We start from the raw sequence: 26895 nt of genomic DNA, 5'->3' as shown, positions 1-26895 counted from the left end.
GACTCATATATTATGCAATCTGGTGCCTGGCGTCTTTCACTTATGACAAAGTTGAAATTCATCCATGTTGTTACTCATATCTGTGTCTGTTCTCTTCTATTGCTGACTGGTAAGTTCAGTGTATGAATTTACCAGTTTGGCTGTCCACTCTTTAAACAGCACCCTCACCCATGCCCTGCCCCCCACAAGTGCTCTCTGAGGCGGCGGTGTGTTCCTCTCCAGGCTCATGTCCATGCAGTGGGGCCTCTCCACCTCTCTGTCCTGTCCCTTCCTCTCATATGCAGCCTGATTCCTGAGGCCCCAGAGAGCTACCAGGACCCTGGGCATCAAGTAGATCTCAAGGGCTGGGGGAGGGTGGTCTTCTGGGATAGCCGGACCCTGGAGAAGGAAGCCAGGCCCCCGGAGCTGGTGGTGGTGGGAGAATATGAGGGCTTTTCACCAAGGTGCCTTTGGCCTTGGGCCCCTGACTTTCTATAATTAACCAAGTACTTCCTCACTGAGCCTTCCTCCTGCCACGTCAAGCCCTGAGTCATTATTTTAGCTCCCCCCGAGACTCGGAGCAGCCTTCAGTGCTCTGCTGCCCAGGCCTCTTTTTCTCTGATGCGCTGCCCGGGGATGGCCTTTGGAGTTGTGCTGCTTCTGGCTGGTGAGTGGGGCTCCTCAGGGCTGGAAGAAGCCTTGCGGTGGGGTCTCTGTCCGGTAGGACAGGCAGGGGGCTGCTCGTTCAGCTCTCAGGAGGAGCTGAAGGAAGGGGAGAAGCCTCATATCCAGTCTGGCTTGGAGGGAGGAATGGCCTGGAATCTGGGGAGGGGCGGGAGCTGAGCAAAGCTGAGGGAGGTGGGCTCGTGAGTTACGCTTGGGTGGAGAGTGATCTGCTCTCCACCTTCCCCACGGCCTCCCTCCCTCCTGTGCGGGCCCTGGAGTGGGTGCTGTGAGTGAGGGGAGTCTGCCCCAGCGCCCCTGGGAGGGGAAGCCGCGAGGAAGAGGAAGACTTTGGACAGCACCTCCTTGGTCCTGCATGTCCCCCGAGTCTTGATTTCAGGCAGGCTGTCCCACTGCTGCCAAGAGAACAGTCCAGAAGTTGACAACGGTATCAGGACCACATTCGTGTGTCATTTAAAAAATCAGTTGGGTGTCAGTTGAAAATCAGATTTCACCCCCAAATCCCGATTTCCAGCTTCTCTTGAGAAATGGGAAGGTCTGGCTGCTCTGGGTACCAGAGCCTGGGAATGACTACCCCACTTTATTCCCTGGTGCTCATGCCACCATCCCCAACTTCACTCTTTGATGTCACCTGCCCGGCTTCTGAGGCACCTGGGTCTGAGTCCCTTGGTGTCCTGCTACTTGTCAGCTCACAGGGGCCACTTTCAGGAACAGAATCACCCTTTGTGAGGAAGACATAGGACGTGAGGCTCCCCTGCACGTGGCCGCAGGAGGGTCCCAGCATCCTAAACATCTAGCCTCTTCCCAGGGCCCCAGGGTTCAGGTGTCTGGACCCTCCCTGTCACTGCCTGGCCTGGCGCCTGACCTCCTTAAAGCTTCCCTGTTCTTGGGGTCAACTCCTCAATCCAGAGACAGCCGGGCCTTCTAGGAGGAATGGGGAGGAAAGTGGGAGGGCTTTTTCCCTCCTAAAGGGGAGGAATGGGAAAGCCCTCCTCATTCCTCCCCTTCTAGGAGGAATGGGGAGGGCTTTTTCCAACCCCCCCACAATTGCTTGCGGGGGGGGTTGGAAAAAGCCCTTGAAATGTAGGGGGTCTTCCCTGAGGCTTTCTAGCTTAGCCTCTGGGAAGGGGGACGTTGATGAGTCAAGGTTGGTGAGAGTGAACTGGATTCCTGGCTGTGCCAGTGACTTGCTGTGCAGTTCTGGGTCAGTCAGCAAATACTAAAGTCACCTGCTAAGGGCCAGGCACTGTCCCAGGCACCAAGACAAGAGAGATGTAGTAGTGTTTGCCCTCCTAGAGCCTGGCACCAGGGACGGGGACATGGAGAACACATAATGACAAATAATTAATCTCAGGATTCTAAGTATGTTCCTCAATCTGGATCTTAGGGTCTCTGAATAATGAGAAGAGGGAGCAAGACAGTTTTTAAGTGGGATGACCTGGGGGCAGTCCCAATATCCCTGGTGTAATTATTAATGGTGCCCCTTCCACTCTCAGAAGGTCCCAGTTTAGACAGTAAATGTACGGTCACTTTATCTTTAAAGGACATTCCTGATCTAAGCTATCAGGAGGTGACTGGCCTAATTTCAGATTGTGGATGTATTTGAAGTGTCCATGAGGGGGCATTTCTCTGGATGGTTGCCTGTTGCATTGTGATTTGACTATTTTTGACGGAGGGTGAGAGATGGGAACCACACAGAAGGCAACCAGGAAACAAAGAAGGAAAGAATGCCGTTCTCTTGGGCAGATGGGGAACCAAGGCTATGCGGGGTGGGTATCAAGACCCCAAGAAATCAGGGGTCTGGAGGAGAAGGGGCTTCTCTGGCTGTCCCTCTCACCTCCCCTTCCCGAATTCCTCAGTCCTGGCTTCTTATCATGGATTCAACTTGGATGTGGAGGAGCCCATGGTCTTCCAAGAGGACGGAGCCGGCTTTGGGCAGAGCGTGGTCCAGTTTGGCAGATCTAGGTAGGCCCCGCCCACTTCCCCAACTCCACCTACTTGGCCTGCAGGCAGGTGGCTGCTTGTGGCAGCCCAGGAGGTTCCCTGGAGGAAGGGCAGCATGGGTGAGAAGCCTGTACATGACACCACTGACTACTGACCCCTGGCATGAGGTGGGCAAGTTCAGGGTCAGCCGTGCCCAGCCTGCCCAGTCCTTAAGGGTCTGTGCTGGCCTTGTGAGGATCCCCATGCATGAAGGAGTGTGACACCGAATAGCAAATAGGAAACACCAGGACAGGCAGAGAGGGAGGCACTGCAGAAGAAAGGGGGAAAAACCTTTTTTCCAAGAACAAGAGACCCCGCATTTTTATTTTGCACTGGGACCAGCAAATTATGTACCTGCCCTGCCTCCAGAAGTGCACATTCTTGGGTCCCAGAGACAGGGACCCAAGGAGTTGAAGTCACAGTGTGATGCAAGCATAACCAAAGTCTGGGAGGCAGAGGAAGGGAGACCTCAAACCCAGGAGGGAATTCCAGGTAGACTTCACAGAGGAGGTGGCATTAGCAATGGAGCCTGAGAGCACAGGACAGTTCACTTGGCCAAGAGGGAGCACACAGAGGTCACTGAGTTCTAAATGTACATCCCTCCTCCTTCCTCACCCTGCTGGCAGACTGGGAATGTGGAAGCAAGTGCCAGGCGCCAGAGTTTTATTTTTTCTTTGTTTGTTTGTGTTGAAATATAACACAGAGACTGAAATGCACAAATCCAAAATCCAACTCAATGAATTTTTCATATGTGTGTACCCAGGTAAACACCACCTAGATCAAGATGTAGAACCTCTCCAGTCCCTTCTCGCCTGGGTTCCCTTGGGACTCTCCTGATGACACAACACCGAACAAATCCGGAGAGAGCCTCTGTCCCACTTACCATCACCACCAATTTGTGTTGGGGGCCTATTTTTTAAAAAAATGAATATAAAACTCTTGATTGACTGCTGTTCACCAGTATTTACAGTAAAGTAAATAATATATATTGGATGATATTCTGATGGCTACAAAGTTACTGTTTTTCCTCGTTTCTGCTGAGTTGTTACCCAAATACGAGAAGACTGAGCCCACGTCTAAGGAATGGGTTGGGGTGAAGAAAAACATGCAGATCAATAGTCTAAGACTAAAAGTTTATTCACCCATTTGTGCCAGCAGGTCCCAAACAGCTACATCTCCAGCCATCTGATTCAGTTTCATCCTCAAGCCTTAGACAAACAGGGATTTCAGGTTTCCAGAAAGAAATGGCTCTCTAGAAGGAATCTTTAAATGACAATTTAACAAGACTTGCTTGGCTAATTAGTTAAAATACACTAGTATTTGTCTAGTTTCCTCATCTGAGTAGCAAGGTTGTTGATAGTGAGAACATTTTTCCAAATTAAAAAATTGTCTCATCTCAAGGAATTTTGCAAATAAATGGTTGCATTTATATGACTGCAGATATAGATGTGGCTTCTGATACAGCTGCTTAAAATGGTCCAATTTAGGGGCTTCCCTGGTGGCGCAGTGGTTGAGAATCTGCCTGCCAATGCAGGGGACACGGGTTCGAGCCCTGGTCTGGGAAGACCCCACATGCCGCGGAGCAACTAGGCCCGTGAGCCACAATTACTGAGCCTGCGCGTCTGGAGCCTGTGCTCCTCAATAAGAGAGGCCGCGATAATGAGAGGCCCGCGCAGCGCGATGAAGAATGGCCCCCACTTGCCACAACTAGAGAAAGCCCTTGCACAGAAACGAAGACCCAACACAGCCATAAATAAATAAACAAACAAATAAATAAACAAACCCAAAAAAAAGTTTAAAAAAAAAAATGGTCCAATTTAAATTGTTTATCTTATATTTAAATTGTCCAATTAATTACAGAATTATCTGTTTGGCTTCAAAAGCTTATGGCTTCAGGACGTTTTTTCCAGTTTTTCTATTTGAGGCGACCTATTTCTTGGGTGGCTCAGAATGATGGCTCCTAGGAAACAAATTGCACTGACCTGTGGCTGGGAAAGGCTGTTTTTGTTCTGAATAGTATTATTTTGGGTGAATGTTAACACACACACACACACACACACACAACCCCCCAAACCATTTGCATACACAAACACACATATATTTATGTATACACACACACAAACACAAACAAATAAACAAAAAGCCCAGCACGGCCCTTCAGCATATGTGGGTTAGACTCGGGCCCTGATTTTTAATAGCCTCACACGTGGCCGAAGCCAAGAGCTCCCCTCATGAAGTCTCACTTCCCCGTGACACTTCTTCACCAGAAGCGCCTTGTGCCCCAGCCCCACCTGTGACTGTCTGTCCTGGCTGTGCCTCCAGACTCGTGGTGGGAGCCCCGCTGGAGGTGGTCGCGGTCAACAAAACAGGACGTTTGTACGACTGCCTGGCTGCCACCGGCTTGTGTCGGCCCATCTTGCTGAATAGTGAGTGACTCGCCCCAGGAATCAGGGCCCTCAACCCTCCTACACCAGACCGCCCCCTCCCTCCTCAGCCGCCAGCTCAACTGTCCCCCCAAACGAGGGTGTGTCCTTGAGTGTGACCCTGTGTGTCTGCCCTCTCAGCACCCCCAGAGGCCGTGAACATGTCCTTGGGCCTGTCCCTGGTGGCCTCCACCCATCTCTCCTGGCTGCTGGTGAGCGTTTCTGGGTCCCAGGAAGGTCTCGAGGGAGGAACAGGGGCCAGAGGAGGCTGGGGCTGGGCGAGAAGGAGGGGAAGTGTTCTGGGGGCCCCCTCGCCCACACAGGCCTCTGTCCCCAGGCCTGTGGCCCGACCATGCACAGAGCCTGTGGGGAGAACATGTATGCAAAAGGCGCTTGCCTCCTGCTGGGCTCCCACCTGCAGATCATCCGGACAGTCCCCGCCACCCTGTCAGGTAGGTCCCCTAGAGACAGCAGTTCGGTGCTGAGCACGTGCTGGCACTGCTCATGCGCGCAGAGCATGAAGCCTGGGTCTCGGCCTCTTGGGCCTCCTGTGTGCAGGCCCCTTCCCAGAGGCCTCGGCAAGCTCAGGAAGGGCTGGGACCATGGTCTGGCCTGGCAGGAGGGGTAGCTCATGGCAGGAGCCCTAAGCCGGCCAAGAGGTAATGGCTCTGATGGGGCAGGAGGGAATCCAGCCCTTGCAGGAGGCATGAGGGCCCTACATCTGCCAACAGGTGCAGGGATGCCTCCTGGTTTCCAGACGAAGGGCCTTGGGGGGGTGAAGATGTGTGGTGAGGACGATAGGTCCAAGAATCCAAGAGGGAAGCAGTCCTGGGTCATTCACTGCTGAGCTGCCAGGACCCCCCAGACTCACTCTTCCCCTTCCAAGGGGAGCAAACGACCCGGCCATGGGGAGTGTGAGACACAGTTTTGCAGCACTGATGTCATCCACAGAGAATGGTGCCTGGGGGCCCTGCCGTGGCTTCTCTCTGAGAGTCTGTCTCTACAAGTTCATCTTCTGTGTCCTTGGGCAAGTGGCTTCTTTCCCTGGACCTTAGTTTCCTCATTGGCAAAATGGAACTTAATAATCGAGGTGGCTATTAGGATTAAAAAATTTAATACACATAAAGTGCTTAGACTCCTTTCTGGCACATGTATGTGATCGCCATTATGACTGATTTTCTAGCTGAAGACCATGTGTTCCGTCTAGGAGGAAGATACAGATAAACTGCCCCATCTGTGGCATCAGAGGGAATAGTGGGCCCCAAGTGAGATCCAGGCATGTTTCAAAACTCAAGGCATGTTTTGGACCAGAGAAACCATGATGCCAGCCTTGGTGGGCTTTTAGCAGAAAGTGAAACAGCAGCAGAAAGAGCCCCCAGACCAAATTGTGAGAGCAGAGTCTACAGAGGGGACAGAGAGAGTGGAAAAGACTCTTGTGGGTACCATGGCCCACCTAGGATGTCTGTGCAGCCAGACATTTACTAGGTGATAAATGTCTTTTCCTAGATGTTTCTGGGGCTCATGACGTGGGATGCCTGATGAAAATGGGACACAGATGTGTAAAACTGGTCCAGACGAGGCAGGTTTGCCTAGATTTGGCAAGACTGTGTGCCAGGCAGTACTGGGTACTGGGTGCTGGGTGTGCATCACTTTATAGCATCCTCTCAAGATCCTTGTGGAGGCCAGGATGATCCCCATTTTATAGAGAAAACTGAGGCTCAGAGAGGTGAGTTTCCAATTTAGGAAGTGGCAGAGCCCAGAGCTTGAGTCAACCTTGCCTGATTGGCTCGGTTCTTTTTCAGAAGGCCATTCAGCTACAGCCAGCTGCCTGCTATGGGAAGCCCAGTGGATGCAATAAAAGGAGCAAGAAACAGAAGTGACATTGCGAGGGCGCTGGCCCCAGGACTAATCTGAGAGAGCATGTGGGGGTGGTTTTGTGATACAGCTAAAAATGTGGGCCCAAGTACAAGATGTGGTGGCAGGGAACGCCAGCTACCCAGCTGTCGGGGACAGATCAAGGGTGAGAAGGGGAGCACCTGAGGGCTTCTCGGCCTGCTGTGTCGGTGGCTGGATTTCCTGGTCTTCAAGGAAGAAGGGAGGGAAGTGATCTTCCATTTCTTCTGGGCACTGGTGATGTTGGTTGAGTAGGTGGGATGGGTGAGGAGTGAGGAGATGGGAGAAGGCATTTTTGCTTCAGTGCCCTGAGGCAGGGTACCACAGCTCAGCATCACACCTCAGAGCTGTGGTGATCTGACCTCCCAGCACCCTGGGACCAACACAGGATGTGGGCTGCTAGTGGAGGCATCAACCGGGTTTTGCACGCAGGCCACAAGCCCCTACGTAAGTCTGGGGACAACCTGAAATGTTTTATTTGTTCATTTACGTATGATGTGTCTTTCCATTATGGTGTGGACTCCACAAGGGCAGGGATGAGATCTTTTTTAAAGCTATGGTCTTAAATCAGATTTCCCCAGAGATAGACTCTGAGGTTCACCTGGGAATGTTCTCGGGAGCGACCCTTATGAGAGTGTGAGGGAAGCAGGACTTGGCAGATGGAGAGGGTGCACTGTGAGAGGCCTCACCTGCCCCATGGAGAGCTCGGAGCGTGGCCGGATATGGGTTGCCCGCAGGAGCAGGAGGTGACCTCGGGCAAGGCACCTCCCTTTTGAGTGGGGTGACACTTAGGGAGGAACTCTGCTGGGAGCCATCAACAGCCAACTTCCTGCAGCTGGGAATGAGCACCTCCATCCTGATGGGGGGCAGGTCTTGGTGGTACACCTTAGCATCCGCTGCAGGTGTGTCCTTGGGCCTAGAACAATGCCTGGCATGTGGTGATGATGGTGATAACAGCTACCCCTTATGGGGTGCCAGGCCCTGTCTTAAGTACTTTATGTACATATTCATTCTTTTTATCTTTGCAATAATCCCATGTGGTAGGCACTACTATTACCCATTTTACAGATGGGGAAAACTGAAGCCCAGTGAAGTTATGTAACTTGCCTGCATTCACCACTAAGAGGTGGGCAGAGGTGGGATTCGAGCCCAGGCATGCTGGCTCCAGGATGCACATTCTGAATCACTTCACTAAATTGCCTTCCACTGTGCCCCACAGTATCCCTGGTGGTGTATTCAATAAATATTTGTTGACTAAATGAGTGAGAAACCCACCCGGCCCCCACCCTCTACTTCTTTCTCCCCTTTTGTAGGCCTTGTGGAAGGAGGGGAGCAACAGGGATTCTGCTGAAGGGAGAAGGGGCTTGGGCAACAGATTTGGACCTCCTCAGTGGAGGGTGTCAGAAACTGAGTGGGCCAGGGGGCCTTGGCATCCCTACGCCAAGGATGGCCCCCTGACTCTGTGGAGTAGAAAGGGTTTCTGGGTCCCAGGAAGTGGCTGGGACCTGCCCATGCATTTCTGATTCCTCCCTCTCTCTCTGCAGAGTGTCCAAATCAAGAGATAGACATTGTCTTCCTGATTGATGGCTCTGGCAGCATTGACCGAAATGACTTTAAACGGATGAAGAACTTTGTCAGAGCTGTGATGGACCAGTTCAAGGGCACCCACACACTGGTGAAGGCTGGGCCCCCGAGGCTTGGGGATTGGGATCGGGGAGGGTCTACCTCTGGGAAGGCCAACCTGGGAGCGGGCCTGGCATCGCTGGGGGCTGGCTCAGTGGACTTGTGCCATGAGGAGGCCAGGGTCCAAGGTCAAGGTATGGTCCCAGTGCAGGGCCGATTTGAGCCCTAACCTGAGGAGGTAACCCCATCACATGTGCTATGTCCCCACATGCCACAGGAAATACAATGTTTTTGCTGTTTAAATACATTGAAAGGATTATCAAATCCTCTTACTGTGAAATTTGACTGAAGGTAACTTGGCCAAATGATGATTTCTTTATTATGTTTTCCATGTAACTCACGATTTCTTTATCTTATTATTTTATTTCCCCGTAGTCAGTGTGTGTGTGTGTATAAATATATATATTATATATATATATTATATATATATATATATACACAAATTCTTGAGAAGCAAGGAAATATAACCTACAAATTGATTTCATGTATTATAAATTTAAAAAAAAATCTAAGTTTAACAAATATTGTGGTTGGCAAGGCTATTCTTTGTAAACGATGAAAGAAACATTATTTGGTTTTGATTTTCCAGTTTTCTTTTGGGGCCATTTATTTTTTTCTGGGTCTCAGTATATATTTGTTGGGCCTCAAAACCACATGGAACATGGTTTGTAAATGCAAAATTATTCCAAAATAAAAAACTTCCTAAAAAACAACTCCCAAGCCCCAGGGTCCTCTTCTTGGCCTTCACAGTTCTCTCTGATCCAATACTCAAACCTTCTGAAGACCCACTTCACCTTCAGCCAATTTCAGACCAGCCAGAGCCCTCAGAGCCTGGTGGATCCCATCGTCCAACTGAGTGGCCTGACGTTCACAGCCACGGGCATCCAGACAGTGGTGTAAGCTCCGCCCCCTGCTGCCTGTGAATGAGCTGCTACCTCACTGCTACCTCCTGCTGGGTCTGCACAGCCCTTCATAGAGGCTGAGGGAGGCTCTGGGGAAAGGGGCTCACAGGGAAGTGAGGGGGCTCTAGGCAGAGTCCTCCCTGGAGTGTTTCTGGTCCCATCGCTCATTGCGATCCCCTGATCTAGGGCGGGACTCCTCTGCAGCGTGTTTCCCCTTTGCCTGGCTTTGGCTTGGCTGGACCCTGAGCCCACCTGGGCTTTGCTTCCCATCCTGGCTCTCCACTAGCTACCTGGGCCACCCTTGGAGTTACTGACTCTTTCTAAGTCTCAGGAAACTGTCCAATGAGGATAAACTCACAACTTGGTTGTAAGGATTAAGCGAGATAACATGAGTGAGGTGTTTCCGCACAAGAAGTGCGAGATAAATGGTTGGGGATTTTATCCAAAAAATGATGCAGCTCCTCTTTACCTCCCTGGAAGGGACTCAGGAATTATTGCCAAGTGTCTTCTTTGTGCCTTTCTCCCCACTCAGCTCCCTTCATCCCTTCATCCTCTCATCCCTCATCCATTCAAGTCTCTATGTACCATGTGCCTGCCCAGCACTGGGGGCTAGGTGGTCCAGGAAGAAAATGGCTTAGGTGGTGGGACCACAATGGAATGTGTGGTTTCCATGGGAAAGAACTGGGTAGAATGTCTGGGATCCTTGACTTCCTGCACACCCTTGGGCACTGCCCTGGGGATGGTGCTGGAGAAATATTGAAAAAGGGATGATCTCTCCAAAGGCACTCTCTTTACTTTTGGGTGGCTTTTCTGCCTTGAACACTGACCTGTTGCGACTGGACAACCAGGAAGAAAGCCTCTGTCCCTTGAGTTGAAAATCACACAGGAGGGGCATCTTTTCCTAGTCCCTAAATCTCCTCCCAGCAGTGGGCGATGGTGTGGTTCTCATCAACATCCATCCTCTCCCATCACCTCCCTGCTCCCTAGAGCCAAGCCCAGCTCTGCTACTGACTGGGTTGTTGCTGTGTTTTTGTTTTTTCTTTCTTTTAGAAGTTTCATTACAAAAAAGACAAAAAGGCAACAACATTAAGGAAATTTTTTTTTTAAGTACATTTTTTTAAAATTAATTAATTTATTTATTTATTTTTGGCTGTGTTGGGTCTTTGCTTCTGTGCGAGGGCTTTCCCTAGTTGTGGCAAGTGGGGGCCACTCTTCATCACGGTGCGCGGGCCTCTCACTATCGCAGCCTCTCTTGTTGCGGAGCACAGGCTCCAGACGCGCAGGCTCAGTAGTTGTGGCTCACGGGCCCAGTCGCTCCGCGGCATGTGGGATCTTCCCAGACCAGGGCTCGAACCAGTGTCCCCTGCATTGGCAGGCAGATTCTCAACCACTGCGCCACCAGGGAAGCCCTTTAAGGAAATTTTTGAAAAAAAAAAAAGAAATATTACCTACAGTTCCTCTAGCCAACCATCTCACAGCATTTTGGCAACAAGAAAGAATAAGTACAAATGAATAAATAAATCCTACTCTCAAAAAGCACAATATCATTTCCATCCTTGTCTTTATTTAGACATATTTTATATAGTCACAATCAGGGCAGAAACTATTTTCATCCTGCCATTTTTTTCCATCTGTTACATAAACCTGTTCCATGTTTCTCTACAGCTTTTATTGTTTTCCTTTGAAATGGCTGTGTACTTTTCCATCAAGGGCCTGGGTCATGATTTGCTAAACCCCTTCCCTAACACGGGACATTTAGGTTGCTTCAGTATTATATTTGGCATGTGTATGTTATTTGGTGCATATGTGTGTGTGTGTGTGTTTATTCTGAGTTTGTAGAGCTGCATGACCATATATGTTACATTTTTAATCATTTGTAACAGCTACCATAGAATTAATGCTTACCTATAGGCCAGTCACTGTTGGAAAAGCTTCACCTCATTTGACCCTCAGAATAACCTGATACTATCTGTCTCAGTTATCTATTGCTGCCTGACAAACCACTCCCAAATTTAGTGGCTTAAACAACACCCCTTTTGTTACTACTTTTCATGATCCTGGGGCTCAGCTGTTCTCAGGTGGGGTCTCTCATGTGGCTGTGGCCATGTGGCAGCTGAGGCTGGACTATGAGAGCTTCATTCACGTGGCTGCGGCCTTGGCAGGATTGGCTGGAAGGCTGGGCTCAGCTGGGATGGCTGGGCCTCTCTCGTCATGTGGCCACTCCATGGGGTGCCTCTAACAGGTTGGCTAGACTTCTCTCATGGCGGCGCAGGGCTCCCCAAAGTGCAAAAGCTACCAAGGTTTCTTAGGCCCATAACTGGCAGAGGGTCACTTCTGTTGCATGCTGCTGATAAAAGGGAGTCACAGGCCAGGTTCAATACGGGAAGGGAACCAGGTGTGGCTCACTGGGGACCATCTTTGGAGACCAGCTATGGCACAATTATTGCTCTCCTCTTGCCTGGAGAGAAGCAAAGGTGCAGAGAGGTGAAGCAACTTGCCTTGTTGCCTCCTGGGAATGAGGTTCTGTAGTGGATGGAACTTTAGGGGCAAGGAATATGAGTACCTTTGTTCTCGGTCTCACTAATTATTGTCAGTATGTATCCATGTCTTAACATGCCTGAGTCTCAGGGTGCCAGGACTCCCCAGTCTTTCCAGAGGAGCTTCTAGTGCTGCAAATGATTTCTTCCCAGAATCTCAGTAGAGTCACCCTCCTTTTCTTCCTCGACAGGAAAGAACTATTTCACAGTAAGAATGGGGCCCGTAAAACTGCCAAGAAGATCCTCATTGTCATCACAGATGGGCAGAAATATAAAGACCCCCTGAAATACAGCGACGTCATCCCCCAGGCGGACAGAGCCAACATCATCCGCTATGCCATTGGGGTGCGTCCCCTTCCCCATGGCTCCCCCAGAATCAGCCTGCACCTCCCCCAGGCAGAAGGGCTGGCGGGCTCCTCCTCCTCAGCTGCCTCTCTGCCGCAGGTGGGAGATGCTTTCCAGGATCCCACTGCCAGGCAGGAGCTGAACATCATTGGCTCGGTGCCTTCAGAGGACCACGTGTTCAAGGTGGACAACTTTGCAGCACTCAGCAACATCCAGCAGCAGCTGCAGGAGAAGATCTTTGCAGTCGAGGGTAAACGGGGAGTGACCTTGGGTCTCGGAATTTTAAGAGTCGCGACCCAGTTGTCCCCCTCAGTCCTGAAGGTTCATCCCTGCTCGTAGCTCACCCAAAATTGTTCCCCAGAACCCAAGCCCCAGACCACATTCTCCTCTCTCTGCTCTGAATCTTCATGGCCTCAAGGTCTCCGGGAGCCTGATTGACCTGTTTCCCCACAGGAACGCAGTCAAAGACAAGTAGCTTCTTCCAGCATGAGATGTCTCAAGAAGGCTTCAGTTCCATCCTCACAACGGTGGGTGGAGTGTATGCTTGATTAACGAGTATCAGGCACCTGCCCTGTGTGGGGAGCTGGGAACCAGAATAAACAAGGACGCAGACCCTGTCCTCAAGCTCACCATCTAGTCCGGAGAGACACACAGGCAGCGTATGTAGGTACAGAGAACAGGATAGCGGAGGTTCCTGCTCTCCTGGATCGCATAACTAGTGGGAGAAGGTGACAAACAACCAACAAACGAAAGACTTTCAGATTGTGCTAAGCATTGGGATAGAGAAAGAGAGGTGACCAGAGGAGGCCTAAGGAGTAACAGCTGAGGCTGAATGATGAGAAAGGGCCAGGCCTGAAAAAATCTGGCGAGAGATTGCTCCAGGTAGAGGAAAAAGCAAGTGCAAAGGTCCTGAGTCAGGAACAAGGTTACTGTACTAGAGAGCTAGAAGGGCCAGCACAGCTGGAGCAGAGTGAGCTAGGGGCAGCGTGGAGAGAGGGTGGGGGAGATGGGAAAGACCAGCCCATGCAGACCAAAGAAGTGACAATATAGACAGACAATTGTCTGAAAGTAGATGTGTGTTCAAAATATCCAGAGGGATTTGCTTCAGAATAATTTTGAGGGCAATTGAGGGGGACGTAGACATGGAACAAGGTTTGTCATGAGTTAATCACTGATGCTGGGTCACGGGTTCTTATGGGTTCATTACACATTTCTTTGGACTTTTGTATATGTCCTAAATTAGCCATAATCAAAAGTTTGAAAAGGCAATAAGCATTCAGAGGAGGAAATGCCGATCACTTCCTGAGGGAGCCAAGGAAGACCTCGCAGAGGTGACTTAGAGGTTGACTCTTCCAGAGAGAGGAGCTGCGTCCCAGAAGGTGGAGAGAGGAGCGTCCGGGCCAGAGGCTAGGTGTATTTTGGAACAGAGTGTCACTCCACCGGCTCGATTGGGAAGGATCCTAAATGCCATCCTCAGGAGCTTGGGGACAGTGAGCCACCTTGGTTGGCCAGCAGCGTGGTGGCGGCACGTTTGGGTTGGAAGAAACCCAACTCTGGGGCAGTAGATGAAGCAGAGGAAAGCAAGCTAGGAGGCAGGAAGGGCAGTGGGTGAGAGGCGCTGGGGTGACCGTGATGGCGGCGGTGGGGACGGACTGAGAGATGTAGGAATCAGGGACACGGAGGCTGCTGGTGAGAGCTAGGGAAGACCAAAGACAATTCCACATGCTGGGCGGAGTCAGCGGCAGCCATTGCTTCGGAATAGGCTATCTTCTTCTTCTTCCCACCTGCTCAGCCCTGGAATCCTTTCCTCCCAGGATGGACCAGTTCTGGGGGCTGTGGGGAGCTTCAGCTGGTCTGGAGGTGCCTTCCTGTACCCCCCAAATAGGAGCCCCACCTTCATCAACATGTCTCAGGAGCACGCGGACATGAGGGACTCTTACCTGGGTGAGGCAAGGCTGTGGTCAGAGGGCCGGGCGGGAGACGGGCTGCCTGGGAAGGGCAGGGGCCCGGGGGTGGGGAGTGGAAGCCTCTGTGCTGAGGCCCGGTCCCCTCAGGTTACTCCACAGAGCTGGCCATTTGGAAGGGGGTACACAGCCTGGTCCTGGGGGCCCCCCGCCATCAGCACACCGGGAAGGTTGTCATCTTCACCCAGGTGTCCGGGCAATGGAGGCCGAAGGCTGAAGTCACAGGGACCCAGGTTGGGTGTGGAGGAGGGTCTCCAGGGCAGAGAGGGAGAGGAAGGGGGTGTAGGGCCCAGCAGGGAAGGGCTGGTATCTGGGGAGAGGCGGGACCTGGCCCAGAGCGGGTGCAGGGGTAGGCAGGATGACTCCACGCTCTGCCCTCCAGATCGGCTCCTACTTCGGGGCCTCCCTCAGTTCCGTGGACGTGGACAGAGATGGCAGCTCCGACCTGGTCCTCATCGGGGCCCCCCATTACTATGAGCAGAGCCGGGGGGGGCAGGTGTCTGTGTGCCCCTTGCCTCAAGCGGTGAGTGGCTGATGAGACCCGGGCTGGGTGGGGTCTGGGTGTGGAGGGGTCTCCTGGGTTGAGCCCTGACACTGTTTTTGTTCTGCAGAGGGCTAAGTGGCAGTGTGGTGCTGTCCTGCGAGGGGAGCAAGGCCACCCCTGGGGCCGCTTTGGGGCAGCTCTGACGGTGCTGGGGGATGTGAACGGGGACAGGCTGACGGACGTGGCCATCGGGGCCCCGGGAGAGCAGGAGAACTGGGGTGCTGTCTACCTGTTTCACGGAACCTCGGGACTGGGCATCAGCCCCGCCCACAGCCAGGTGAGCCCCCTCTGCCTTCAGCCTCTTCTGTTCGCCTCCTCCCCCCTGTCGTAGATTCACCTGATGCTGCCTCCTGCCACCCGCCTCGGCAGTGACCATTCCCCTCCTCCTTTTAGTGGTTTACTTTCCTGAATTTCCCCAGGCCCAGCTAAGCACAAATTCTCTTTTCTCTCCTTTGACTCCAGACTTCAAACTGTGTGGGCAGCTTAGTAGTTAAGAGATCACAGGCCTCAGGTCAAATGCCTGACCAGCCCTGTGAGCTGCGTGGCCTCAGGCAAGTGACCGATTTAGCCTCTGTGAGCCTTGGTTTCCTTCTATGAAAGGATGAGCAAATTCTATTGGCTTCTTGTAAAGATAACTCAGTGAGAGCACTAAGCACTCCATTCCTCAAATATTTATGAATGAACATACGTAATTTATGACTCAATGTATAAACGATGAATAAATGAATCTATTATGCTCCCATCATTACGCTTTGATTTTGTCATTAACCTGCACTTTCGTGGTCCTCATTGGACCAAAAGTGCTCCCCTCTCTGCCTGTGGACTGTGGGGCCCTCACTTTGCTTGCTCTCCACTCCTCCCCGCTGTTCAACTTCTCTACTCAGTGTCCTTTCCAAATCTTTCTTCTCCAACCTTTCCAATCCGCTTTCCTTGACTTTCACTTCTTTTGTCCTTCCCTGACCAGCGGATTGCAAGCTCCCAGCTCTCCCCCAGGCTCCAGTATTTCGGGCACTCACTGAGCGGGGGTCAGGACCTCACCCAGGATGGGCTGGTGGACCTGGCCGTCGGGGCCCAGGGGCACGCGCTGCTGCTCAGGTGACAACTCCCCTACTGCCGCCTTGCCTGCCCCTTGTGTCTGATTCACTAAGCTGCCCCCTCCCGTGTTCTCTTTCTGGGGGCCAGAGGCCGGTCCTCAGCCCCTCATGCACCCTCAGGAGCCTGCCGGTGCTGAACGTGGAGGTGGCTATGAGATTCACGCCCCCGGAGGTGACAAAGTCTGTGTACCAGTGCTGGGAAGAGCTGCCCACCGCCCTGGAAGCTGGGGATGCCACAGTCTGTCTCACTATCCACAAAAGCTCACAGGACCAGCTAGGTGAGTTTCCTCCTGGTAGACCCAGACCCTCGCTGCCCCCGAGAGGCCCCCAGCCCTATCCTCAGGACAGAATGAGCCTAGGAACCCAAATCTCACCTCCATGTCCACCCAGCTGTCCTTCTCCCTCCCTCTTCCCACACCCGGGCCTCTAGGTTCTGTCTCCAGGACACATCCGAGGTATGCTCTCTCTACCGCCTCCCTAGAGGACACGGCTTCTCCTTCCCACCCACTCTGAGCTGTGCCCACGGCTATTCTTGCATGCCCCCTCCGCTATCCACAGGGAACTACAGCGATTGGTCCTAAACACTGCTTAACACCCCTCAACCGCCCCCTTCTTGCGTTTATAAAGACCAGAAGTTTTGCCCACAATGACCCCATGATTTGGTCCCTCTCTGCCTTTCCAGCCTCACCTTGTCCCCTTCCCCCCTATGCCATACACTTTTTTTTTTTTTTGGCCGGGCCACGTGTCTTGTGGGATCTCACTTCCCCCATCAGGGATTGAACCCAGGCCCTCAGCAGAGAAAATGCAGAGTCCTAACCACTGGACCTCCAGGGAACTCCTTTTTAATTAATGTGCCAACCTCCCTCTCCCTTCTGGTCTTAGCCACTATTCCCAGAGTCTGGGATTTTCCCCTCCCCGCTTTTCACCTGACTCCTGTTCATCCTCCAGGTCGGAGCTCAGACAAGGCCCATCCAGGAAAGCATCTCTGACCCCCAGTCTGAGTTAACAAGCCCTCCTTGGTACCACTGAGGATCCCACCCTTGCATGGATCTTGCTGTGATGTTATGTCCTACGTGCTGGTCTCTGTTTCTAGGCTGTGAGCTTATGAGGGCAGGGACCATAATTCTCCACCTTCCCCACATGTATCCCCAGCACCTGGTACAGTTCACGGCCCACAGAAAGCGCTCAGCAAATCTTTACTGCATGAAACAATGAAAACAGAACATTTACGCTTCTCTCACTTTCCGTCTTCCATTCCCCCTTCTGCTTCAGGTGACGTCCGAAGCTCTGTCATGTATGATCTGGCATTGGACCCAGGTCGTCTGATTTCTCGTGCCATTTTTGATGAGACCAAGAACTGGACTTTGACTCGAAGAAAAACCCTAGGGCTGGGAGAGCACTGTGACACCATGAAGCTGCTTTTACCAGTGAGGACTTTGGGTTCTGGGAAAGGGAGAGGGAGGAAGGAGCCCAAGGCTAGCCTCTGGCATCTCCACTCCCTGCTGAGTGAGGTGGGAGGGGTGGGAGCCTGCAGCTGGAGAGGGGAAAGTCGGGCCGGGGGAACCGGGCTCCACAGCGTGGATGGGGCACTGTCTGGACAGCGGGGCATGGATGCAGTAGAGGAGAAGCCCGAGTAGTAGCAAGTAAGGAGGAGGAGAGTGGGTTCTTGAACGCCCCTTCTCCCTCAGGACTGTGTGGAGGACGTGGGGAACCCCATCATCCTGAGACTCAACTTCTCCCTGGTTGGGGAGCCCATCTCCTCATCTCAGAACCTACGCCCTGTGCTGGCTGTGGGCTCACAGGACCGCTTCACTGCTTCTGTGAGTCTTCCGATGAAGTCCCAGGGATGTGCTGACTTTCACGGTGTCGCCATGTGCTTAAGAGCCTACAGTGGCTCCCACCAACCACTTCAAATCTAAAATGCTTCCACCCCATTACCACAGCCCTGCCCAGCTTGGATCCCTACACACATCCCAGCTGGTTATCCACTTCACCCCAACATAAACTCTCTGGTTCTCATTCTGCAGACCCTTCCCAACTTTTCTCATTTCTATCTCTGTGCCTTTGTCCATGTTGTGTTTCTTCCTTCCTTCCTTCTTTCCCTCCTTCCTTCCTTCAATTTTCACATTACAGTTCCTTTATTCTTTCAGAGGAGGCACTGTCAAATGATCATAGGTACCTAGAACTGCTCATAGTGTTCCTAGTAAGGGCACACAATAAACAGATGAAGCCATTATTTGGCAGTTGATTTTTATATCCTTTCTGTATGCCATATTTCTTATTTGGAAAACATCGCCTTCTCTCCACCTCAAAGATCTCTAGTTCCCAAAGCCCAAGTCTGATCTCCCTCTCTTTTGAACACGACACTCGGCATCTGTCACCTCTTCTCTGGCCTCCTGTTGTGTCATGGTGATACCATGCCAAATATCACGTGACTGGACTCATAGCAATCTGTGTCTAATTCTGTGGCTCCTTTGGTATTGAAGGTTCCTTGAGTGCAAGAACCATGTCTAATTCACCTGTAGTTCCCGCCTTTCCTGACCCAGAACCCGTCCCATTATTGACAATCTATAATGTTTGTTGAATGATTGTTCCAGTGTGAGTTGGATTTGACTCCTCAGCTAAACTTTCTGTTCCTTGAAGCCAAGGATCTTGTCTTACCTTCCCTTTATATACTAACTGCCCCTCCCTCATTGCCGTACTTGCCAGTGTTTAGCACGGTGCTGGGTGCAGGGCGGGTGCTAATACTCAATGTCGATGAGTGCTCCTAATGAGGGGATTGGAGATGGATTAAGACATGGGTGGGAAGAGAATATACTGTTTTGCTGCAGCTCCCCTTTGAGAAGAACTGTGGGCAAGATCACCTCTGTGAAGGGGACCTGAGTGTCAGCCTCAGCTTCTCAGGGTGAGTGAGCTCTATCTCCTTTCATAGCCAGACACTCAAGCTTTTGGGTCTCCCATCCTCATAGGATGAGAAGTCCTTGTGTTTCCCTTTGGCTCTCCTTCTAACAAAGAAATGCTTTTGATTGGAAGGTTATCAGCCTGTAGCTCGTGAGTTCCCACAGCCCTGCCCCTGCCCCTGATTCAATTCCAATCTACTTCCTTGAGTCTCTCTCCCAGTCTTGTCCTTCCCTGTTCAGCCTGCAGACCCTGGTTGTGGGGAGCTCCCTGGAGCTCAATGTGACGGTGACGGTGTGGAATGAGGGCGAGGATTCCTATGGAACTGTGATCAGCTTCTACTATCCAGCAGGGCTGTCCTATCGACGAGTGTTAAGAATCCAGGTAAACAGCTCCCTTGGGCTCTAGTGGCTGGGACCTTTCTCCTCCTCTGGGTTATAATAGGTTCCTCTTAATTTCTTCTATAATGAAATATAAACACACACATACACACACACACACACACACACAAAGTGCATAAGGCATATGTACAGTTTAATGACTAACTATTAAGCAGAAGTCTATGCAGTTAATGTCCAGGTCAAGAAATAAAGCACTGCTAGCACCTCCAGAAGCCCTTTCACTATGTGCCTTTCCTCATCCTAACCTCACACTCTTCCCAAAGGTAATCACTATTCTGACTTTGCAATGATCAATTCCTTGTATTTCTTTATAGTTTTACCACCCATAAATACATCTCTAGATAATACTCTTGGGTTTTGCCAATATTTGAACTTTATATGAATGGAGACATGTTGTATGTTCCTTTTTTTCCTGCAAGTTTTAAATTATGGTTGATTTACAATCTTATATTAGTTTCAGGTGTATGACATAGTGATTCAATATTTTATAGATTATACTCCATTTAAAATTATTATAAAATATTGCCTATATTCCCTGTGCTGTATAATATATCCTTGTATCTTATTTATTTTATACACAGTAGTTTGTACCTCTTAAACCACGACCTGTATCTTGCTCCTGCCCCCCTTCTCCTCCCCACTGGTAATCACTAGTTTATTCTCTAGATCTGTGAGTCTGTTTCTGTTTTGTTATATTCATTCATTTGTCTCATTTTTTAGATTCCAAATATAAGTGATAACAACATTGTATGTTCTTTTGTGTCTTTCTTCTTTTCTTCAATATTATGCTTGTGAAATTCATCCATGTTGTTGCTTGTGGCTATGGAATATTTTCACTGCTATTTAGAATCCCTTTGCATGACTAAATCACAATTTATTTACCCATTCGATGATAGATGGTCATTTGAGTTGTTTCTGATTTTGGCTATGACTATTCTTAAACATGTATCCTGGTGCCCCTACACATAATATTTGGAAAGTATATACCACATGTGGAATTGTTGGATCATTGGCTATGTGTATCTTCAATTTTAATAAGTAAAGCCAAACCATTTTCACCTATTTACACTTCCATCAGCAACGTATGAGAGTTCCTGTGGCTTTACATCTACCCTAACACTTGGCATTGTCAGACTTCTAAATTTTTGTTGATCTGGTGGGTGAGTAACGATATTTCTTTGCAGTGTTAATTTGTATTTCTGTAATGAGGTTGAGCAACTTTGGACTTCTTGGTTGTTTGGATTTCTTCTTTTAGGAAGTGCCTGTCCAACTCTTTTTCTTATTTTTCTACTGAGTTGTCCATCTTTTTCTCATTGAGTTGTAAGAGCTCTTTGCATATTCTGGTTACTCGTCCTCTTCCAGTCATATGTGTTCAAATACCTTTTCCATTCCTACTGCTTGTCTTTTCAGTCTCTTTATAGCGTCTTTTAATAAATAGATGGTCTTAATTTGGTTGTGGTTGATTTTTATCAAAATTTTCCTTTGTATTTAGTGTTTTATGTGTGTATCATGTTTAAGAAATATATCCCTACTCCAAGGTTATATATAAAGACATTCCCCTATATTATCTTTTAAAAGATTTCTAATTTTGCCTTTCCACATTTGAGTCTTTAATCCAGTCAGGATTTATTCTAATGTATGGAGTGAGGTAGGGATCCAGTATTTGTTTGTTTGTTTGTTTGTTTGTTTTGTATGGGCCAATTTACCCAGGACCATTTACTGAAAACTTGTCATTTCCCCTACTGCTTTGCAATGCCACCACTGTTATACATCAAGCCCATATATACATGTGGGTAAATTTTTAAAAATTCATTCTCCTCCTCTGGAAGCAACCCCATCAGCGTCCCCTGCGCCTGGCATGTGAGGCAGTGCCCACTGGGAATGAAGGCCTGAGGAGCAGCAGCTGTAGCATCAACCACCCCGTCTTCCAAGAGGGCACTAAGGTCAGAGCTTCCCCCCAGTCTTCATCACTCTTCTCCCTCATCCTGGCCCATTTCCTTCCCTCACTCCACCATGGCCTTCCCTATCCCCAACCCTTCTTTCTTCCTCCCTCAGGGCACCTTCATAGTCACATTTGATGTCTCCTACAAGGCCACCCTGGGAGACAAGTTGCTTTTGAGGGCCAATGCAAGCAGGTGAGCCCAGGCCACATATGGTGTGTCCTTCGCTCTCCTTTTTCATGCCCCAGCCAGAAACTCCTCTCCTGGATTCCTTCCCAACCAGTCACCCCTCTCTCCCTCCAGTGAAAATAATAAGCCTACATCCAACAACACTACCTTCCAGCTGGAGCTCCCAGTGAAATATGCTGTCTACACAGTGATCAGCAGGTACTTAATCCCTGGCCCTCCCCTTGGACCTTCCTCCAAGCCTAGTACCTCCCCCTGCAGGCCAGCCTGCTCTTTTGAGGATGGGTATCTAAGCTAGCCTCTCTGATTCCCCACACGGCAATTCTTGTGACCAGCCATATATTTATACCATAGCACCATATCCCACAATTCTTGGTTCTTCTCTGATGAACTGATCTGCTGGTGGGACATATATACCTTGCCATCACTGTGTATCCTCTTCTGTCTCTCCAAGATGCAGGCTTCCTTTAACATGAAGCCAATTCTAGCCTTTGTGCTAAACACAAATACGCTGAATTGAAGCTACTAGATTAAGACTGAGGCTTTTCTGAGCACTCTGAAGTGGGGAGGTTGTGCCCAACAGGATATGGTCTGTCACCACACAGAGTGAAGAGATGGTCAGGTTTTCACAAAACTCAGAGGAGAGCAGAGATGTGAGAAACTGCTGGGACGGTTTTTAAGAGCCCAGGGCTGTGCAGGCCACAGGAAATGCAAGTGTAGGGCTGCTGCTCTGGTTTCTAAAAGCTGGGGAAGGGGCAGGGGCGGGCCAGGCTGGGAGCAGGACAAGGAGCCCCACCCACCTGGCTAAATTCCAGAGGCTTTAGAGTTGATCAGAAGCTTATAATATTGCCATGGGGCAGAGTTTGCTGCTGTGCCAATTTTTAGGGGAACTAGAGAGGGGGTTCAAGCAGTGTCATTGCCCTTCCAAATTCCATGTGTGAATTTCCCCTTCTCTCCATGGGAAAACACTGAAACTTACAATAAGAGCTTACAATCATATATACTTACGATATGCCAGGCCTTGTTTTAAGTACTTTACATGTATTTTACATTTATTTAACCACACTATTAGCTCTGTGATATAGCTATTGTAAATTTATTTATTATTTATTTATTTATTTATTTATGTATGTATTTATTTATTTATTTATTTATGGCTGCGTTGGGTCTTCGTTGCTGCACACAGGCTCCCTCTAGTTGCATCGAGTGGGGGCTACTCTTCGTTGCGGTGTGTGGGCTTCTCATTGTGGTGGCGTCTCTTGTTGCGGAGCACGGGCTCCAGGCGGGCTTCAGTAGCTGTGGCATGTGGGCTCAGTAGTTGTGGTTCGTGGGCTCAGTAGTGGTGGCTCACAGGCTCTAGAGCTCAGGCTCAATAGTTGTGGTGCATGGTCTTAATTGCTCCGCAGCATGTGGGATCCTCCCGGACCAGGGCTCGAACCTGTGTCCCCTGCACTGGCAGGTGGATTCTTAACCACTGCGCCACCAGGGAAGTCCCTATACAGTTATTGTTATACACCTTTTTGCCAACAAGGAAATCCAGAGGTTTTCACCCCTGTCATTCAGCTGGTAAGTGGCAGAACCAGGAATCAAACCCAGGTGGTTTGGCTCCAGAGCTGTGTCCATGGCCATATACTACATGCCTCTCCAAGGATTGGAGAAGCTGAGTGATCTACTCAAATTTGAAAAGAGGTTTAGAACTGGGAGATTTTAAGGTGAGAAAACTGAAGCAGAGAGAGAAAGGGGTAGGGTGGGGAGCAGCGAGGAAGGCTAGTATACTAAGTGGAAAAGTAGATTTTAACATTTATGGCACTGCTACAAACCTCATCACGAATCTGTTACAGGCATTATTGTTAGCATCTCCGTTTTAAGGAGGAAAAAACTACAGGGGCCCAGAGAGGTTAAGGAATTTGCCTTAAGTTACTCAGGTAGGAAGTGGTGGACCTGAGATGTGAACCCAGGTGGTCTGGCCTATGTGCTTAATCACCAAGCTGACAGTCACATCTGTGGGAAAACTGTAGGGCCAATGGAGTTTCTGTAGGGCTGGCCTGGTTTCTGTACACTAGTTACTGGTGAAACCTGCAGGTCCCTCTGCTTGTTTGCCTGATTCCACTGAGCCCTTAGATGTTAAACCCTGGGAAGACAGGGATTATGGCTTGTTAACTGTTGAATCTCCAGAGTCAAGCACACAGCCTGGCAGATGATGAATGTTGACTAAAGGAGGCCATGGATGGATGGATGGATGGATGGATGGAAAGAAAGCCACCTGCAGCCTGGGACATTTATGTCCACTCTGTGGGCTTGTGTCCACACACCATCTTTCCTCCCAATTACTTAACTGCCCCAGGAGAGCCGGATCTATTTTCTTCATTCCCATCATGGAAGGGCTTGCACCCCACCTCCAGGCCTTGGTTCCCTCAAGTCCCCTTAGGTTTATTTGCTCTGGCAGCTGCCTCTGCAAGCATTACGGGAGGCCAACCGTGTACCTAGTAGAGAAAGCAATGGGAACGCCTTTTTCCCATGGGAAATGTTCAGACATCACGAGAGGTCATGTTCAAGTTGGGCCTTTAAGTGAAAATTTCCAGAAGGGGAGTGGGTAAGGACATTCCAAGCAGGAAAAAAAAGAGCTTGAGCAAAGTCATGGGGAGAGGAAAGGGCCGGGGTCTCAAGGGACAAGCTAGCAGTTCTGGGGGACGGGGGCAAAGGCCACGAAGAAGAGGACCTGAAGCTGAGGCTGCACAGTCACAGGGGGACCATCATCGCTCCCCTGGGTCATCTGCTGGGCCCAACAGAGCCCTCAGCAGCAGGCTGGCGTGCAACTGAGGATGGTCCCAGGGGTGTTTTTCACCAACAAGCCCTCTCTCTCTCCAGGCAGGAAGAATCCACCAAGTACTTCAATTTTTCAGCTTCTGACCAGAAGAGCAGAAAAGAAGCCGAGCATCGATATCGTGTGAGAGGCCAGGGAATATCCACGTCTGTCCTGCCCATGTGAACGTAGGAAGCTAGTGGGCAAGGATGGAGAGGAGCCGAGGGCTGAAGCCAGGAAAGGTGGCGGGGGATTTGGGATGTTCCAGGGACCACAGTAATGTTTTGTCTCTATTTTCTGCAGGTGAATAACCTGAGTCAGAGAGATCTGGCCATCAGCATTCATTTCTGGGTCCCAGTCCTGCTGAACGGTGTGGCTGTGTGGGATGTGGCGATGGTGGCCCCTTCACAGGTGCCTGCCTGCCTTTTGTCACTCTCCAGGGTCTGATCCCACAGTGCCTCACACCCTCTCACCAGTGGACTGTGGATCATTCTATGGCTATTCCTCTCTCTTCCTAGAGTCTCCCCTGTGTGTCAGAGAGGGAACCTCCCCAGCAACCTGACTTCCAGACCCAGATTCCAAGCAGTCTCGTGCTGGTGAGAAAGATCCCACCGCAGGGCGAGCTAGGAGCTGGGGGATCCAGGGAAATGTACTGCTGGCTGTATCACCATGTTTACGTTCTGTGATTGTCCATCTATTCCCCACCCCAAATGTGATAGATTTCATTTTCTCTTGTGGTTCCTCCTTAAGTGAAGACCCTCCTCCATTTCATTCCTCTCCTGTCCCCAGGACTGCTCCGTTGCTGACTGCCTGAGGTTCCGCTGTGACATCCCCTCCTTCGGCATCCAGGAGGAACTTGACTTCATTCTGAAGGGCAACCTCAGCTTCGGTTGGGCCAGCCAGGTGTGTCCTTTCCCAGACTCAGGTGGGGCCTGATGTGTCTGTGCCCACCTCAAGCCAGGGTGTTTCTCTAACCCCAAGCCCTCCCCAGAGCTAGTTCCCAGCCCTCCCCTTCTTTTTTGCAGACTTTGCAGAAGAAGGCATTGGTCGTGAGTGTGGCTGAAATCATTTTCAACAGATCCGTGTATTCCCAGCTTCCAGGACAGGAGGCATTTCTGAGAGCCCAGGTAGTGACCGTGTGGTAGGCAGTGACCAGGCTGATCAGAGGGCTCCTGATGCTAAATCTGTGATGCTGGGTGGGGGGCTTGCAAGCCTGGAGGGAGGAAGGATGGAGGTCCCTAGGCAGGCAACTGTTCTAAGCCCATGAGTGCTTCTGTATCTCACCCCTTGGAGCAGAGCCTGATGAAGAAAGGGAGGGAGTTAAAGATTGGGAAACTGGGAGGAGTCTGGAACAGCAAGAGGCCTGATACTTTCTGATCCCCAAATCAGGTGGAGATGGTGCTAGAAGAGTATGAGGTCTATAACCCCATACCCCTCATTGTGAGCAGCTCTGTGGGAGGACTGCTGCTGCTGGCTCTCATCACAGCTACACTGTACAAGGTGAGTGTTTTCATCCCACTCTTGACACCACCAGCGTCCAACCCCTGCCCCCCCCCCCCCACAGACAGGATGGTATAGCAGGAAGAACTCAGACAGTGAAGTCAGGCAGGTCCGGGTACACATTTTGGCTCTTACTCGCTGTATAATGTCAGGCAAGTTACTCAACCTCTCTGAGGCTCTTTCATCATTTTTGAAATGAAATAATACCTACATCATAGAGTGACTGAAATGAGACAAACATGAGGCCAGGGTATGCGGAATCTTTGCTTTTTTGCTATGGATGATGTGTACAGCTACTGAGCTGGGCACAGAGAAGACACTCAGTATGTGATAGCTGTTGTTCACATAAGTGTTCTGGCACACAAATACAAGTCAGTCTGGTTTCCTTCTTCTGTCTCAGCTTCTTCCTACTCCCAACTTCCTACCCTGCCCTCTGATCCAGATTTTCTGATTTATTTCCCCTCATAGTGTGGCTTCTTCAAACGTCAATACAAAGAAATGATGGGTGACAACCCTGAAGACACTGCCACATTCAATGGGGAGAATCTCAGCTGTGAGGCCCCCAATCAGCCTTTGTCCTAAGAATCCACTTTCCCATTTATCTCTACCCCCGTGGGCTGACTTCCATGGGAATAACTTCTGTGTAGATCTGGACTGGCCTGAGCAACTTACCAGGTGCTCAGTCATCTTCCCAAGGCGTTGAGAGGTTTTTATATTTTTACATATCTACCAGACTTCTTCAGTGATGACCCACTTTTTACAGAAGCGGGCATGATGCCAGCATGAATTCTCATATGTATAAGAATTGTCACATTAAATGCGGATGTTTATAACACACTTTCCTTGTATGAAAGAGCTCTAATCTAGGGACCTGAATGCTGTTCTAGTAAGGGGGGAGGGGCTGCTTGTGGGTACAGAAAATGTTCTCTCTTTCTCAGGTGACTGGGGCCTGTGAGCATCTTTTCTTAATGGTGCTGTGAGTAGTTTTAGGAGAGGAGGGCAAAATAAGTTGTGTGTGTGTGTGTGTGTGTGTGTGTGTGTGTGTTGGTCATGGGTTTCAGCTTAGGCTTCAGGCTCCTTGGTAATGGCAAGTGAGCTGACTGTCCTGGAGGTGAATGAAATGTCCAGAGCTTGTC

At 50.2% G+C, this 26895-nt stretch overlaps 1 protein-coding gene across 1 annotated transcript; it reads left to right on the top strand.

Moving 5' to 3' along the window:
• Positions 1 to 559: 559 nt before the first annotated feature.
• On the top strand, positions 560 to 26634 carry ITGAD (integrin subunit alpha D). The gene is made up of 30 exons (XM_007186462.2): positions 560 to 646; positions 2523 to 2628; positions 4969 to 5072; positions 5211 to 5281; positions 5407 to 5521; positions 8507 to 8637; positions 9396 to 9541; positions 12276 to 12429; positions 12529 to 12679; positions 12883 to 12956; positions 14244 to 14373; positions 14484 to 14626; positions 14776 to 14916; positions 15005 to 15214; positions 15902 to 16032; positions 16152 to 16309; positions 17304 to 17458; positions 17720 to 17851; positions 18863 to 18936; positions 19172 to 19313; positions 21160 to 21273; positions 21386 to 21465; positions 21574 to 21657; positions 24325 to 24403; positions 24563 to 24670; positions 24778 to 24855; positions 25049 to 25162; positions 25285 to 25386; positions 25649 to 25759; positions 26228 to 26634. Exons 1-30 carry the CDS (start codon positions 601 to 603, stop codon positions 26339 to 26341), a joined length of 3498 nt encoding a protein of 1165 aa, XP_007186524.2. The 5' UTR covers positions 560 to 600; the 3' UTR covers positions 26342 to 26634.
• The last annotated feature ends 261 nt before the right edge of the window (positions 26635 to 26895 follow it).

Source organism: Balaenoptera acutorostrata, chromosome 15, assembly GCF_949987535.1.
Source record: "Balaenoptera acutorostrata chromosome 15, mBalAcu1.1, whole genome shotgun sequence".
NCBI lineage: Eukaryota > Metazoa > Chordata > Mammalia > Artiodactyla > Balaenopteridae > Balaenoptera > Balaenoptera acutorostrata.
Note: the sequence above shows the minus strand (reverse complement) of the source record. Positions and strands in the feature narration are given on the sequence as shown.

What these genes read in the sequence shown, in the direction of transcription:
- ITGAD (XM_007186462.2), top strand. Translation starts at nt 601, where the DNA reads ATGCGCTGCCCGGGGATGGCCTTTGGAGTTGTGCTGCTTCTGGCTG. An exon ending in ACGGGCATCCAGACAGTGGT is followed by an intron (nt 9,542 to 12,275) that starts GTAAGCTCCGCC and finishes CTTCCTCGACAG; the next exon opens with GAAAGAACTATTTCACAGTA. An exon ending in TCAGCCCCGCCCACAGCCAG is followed by an intron (nt 15,215 to 15,901) that starts GTGAGCCCCCTC and finishes TTCCCTGACCAG; the next exon opens with CGGATTGCAAGCTCCCAGCT.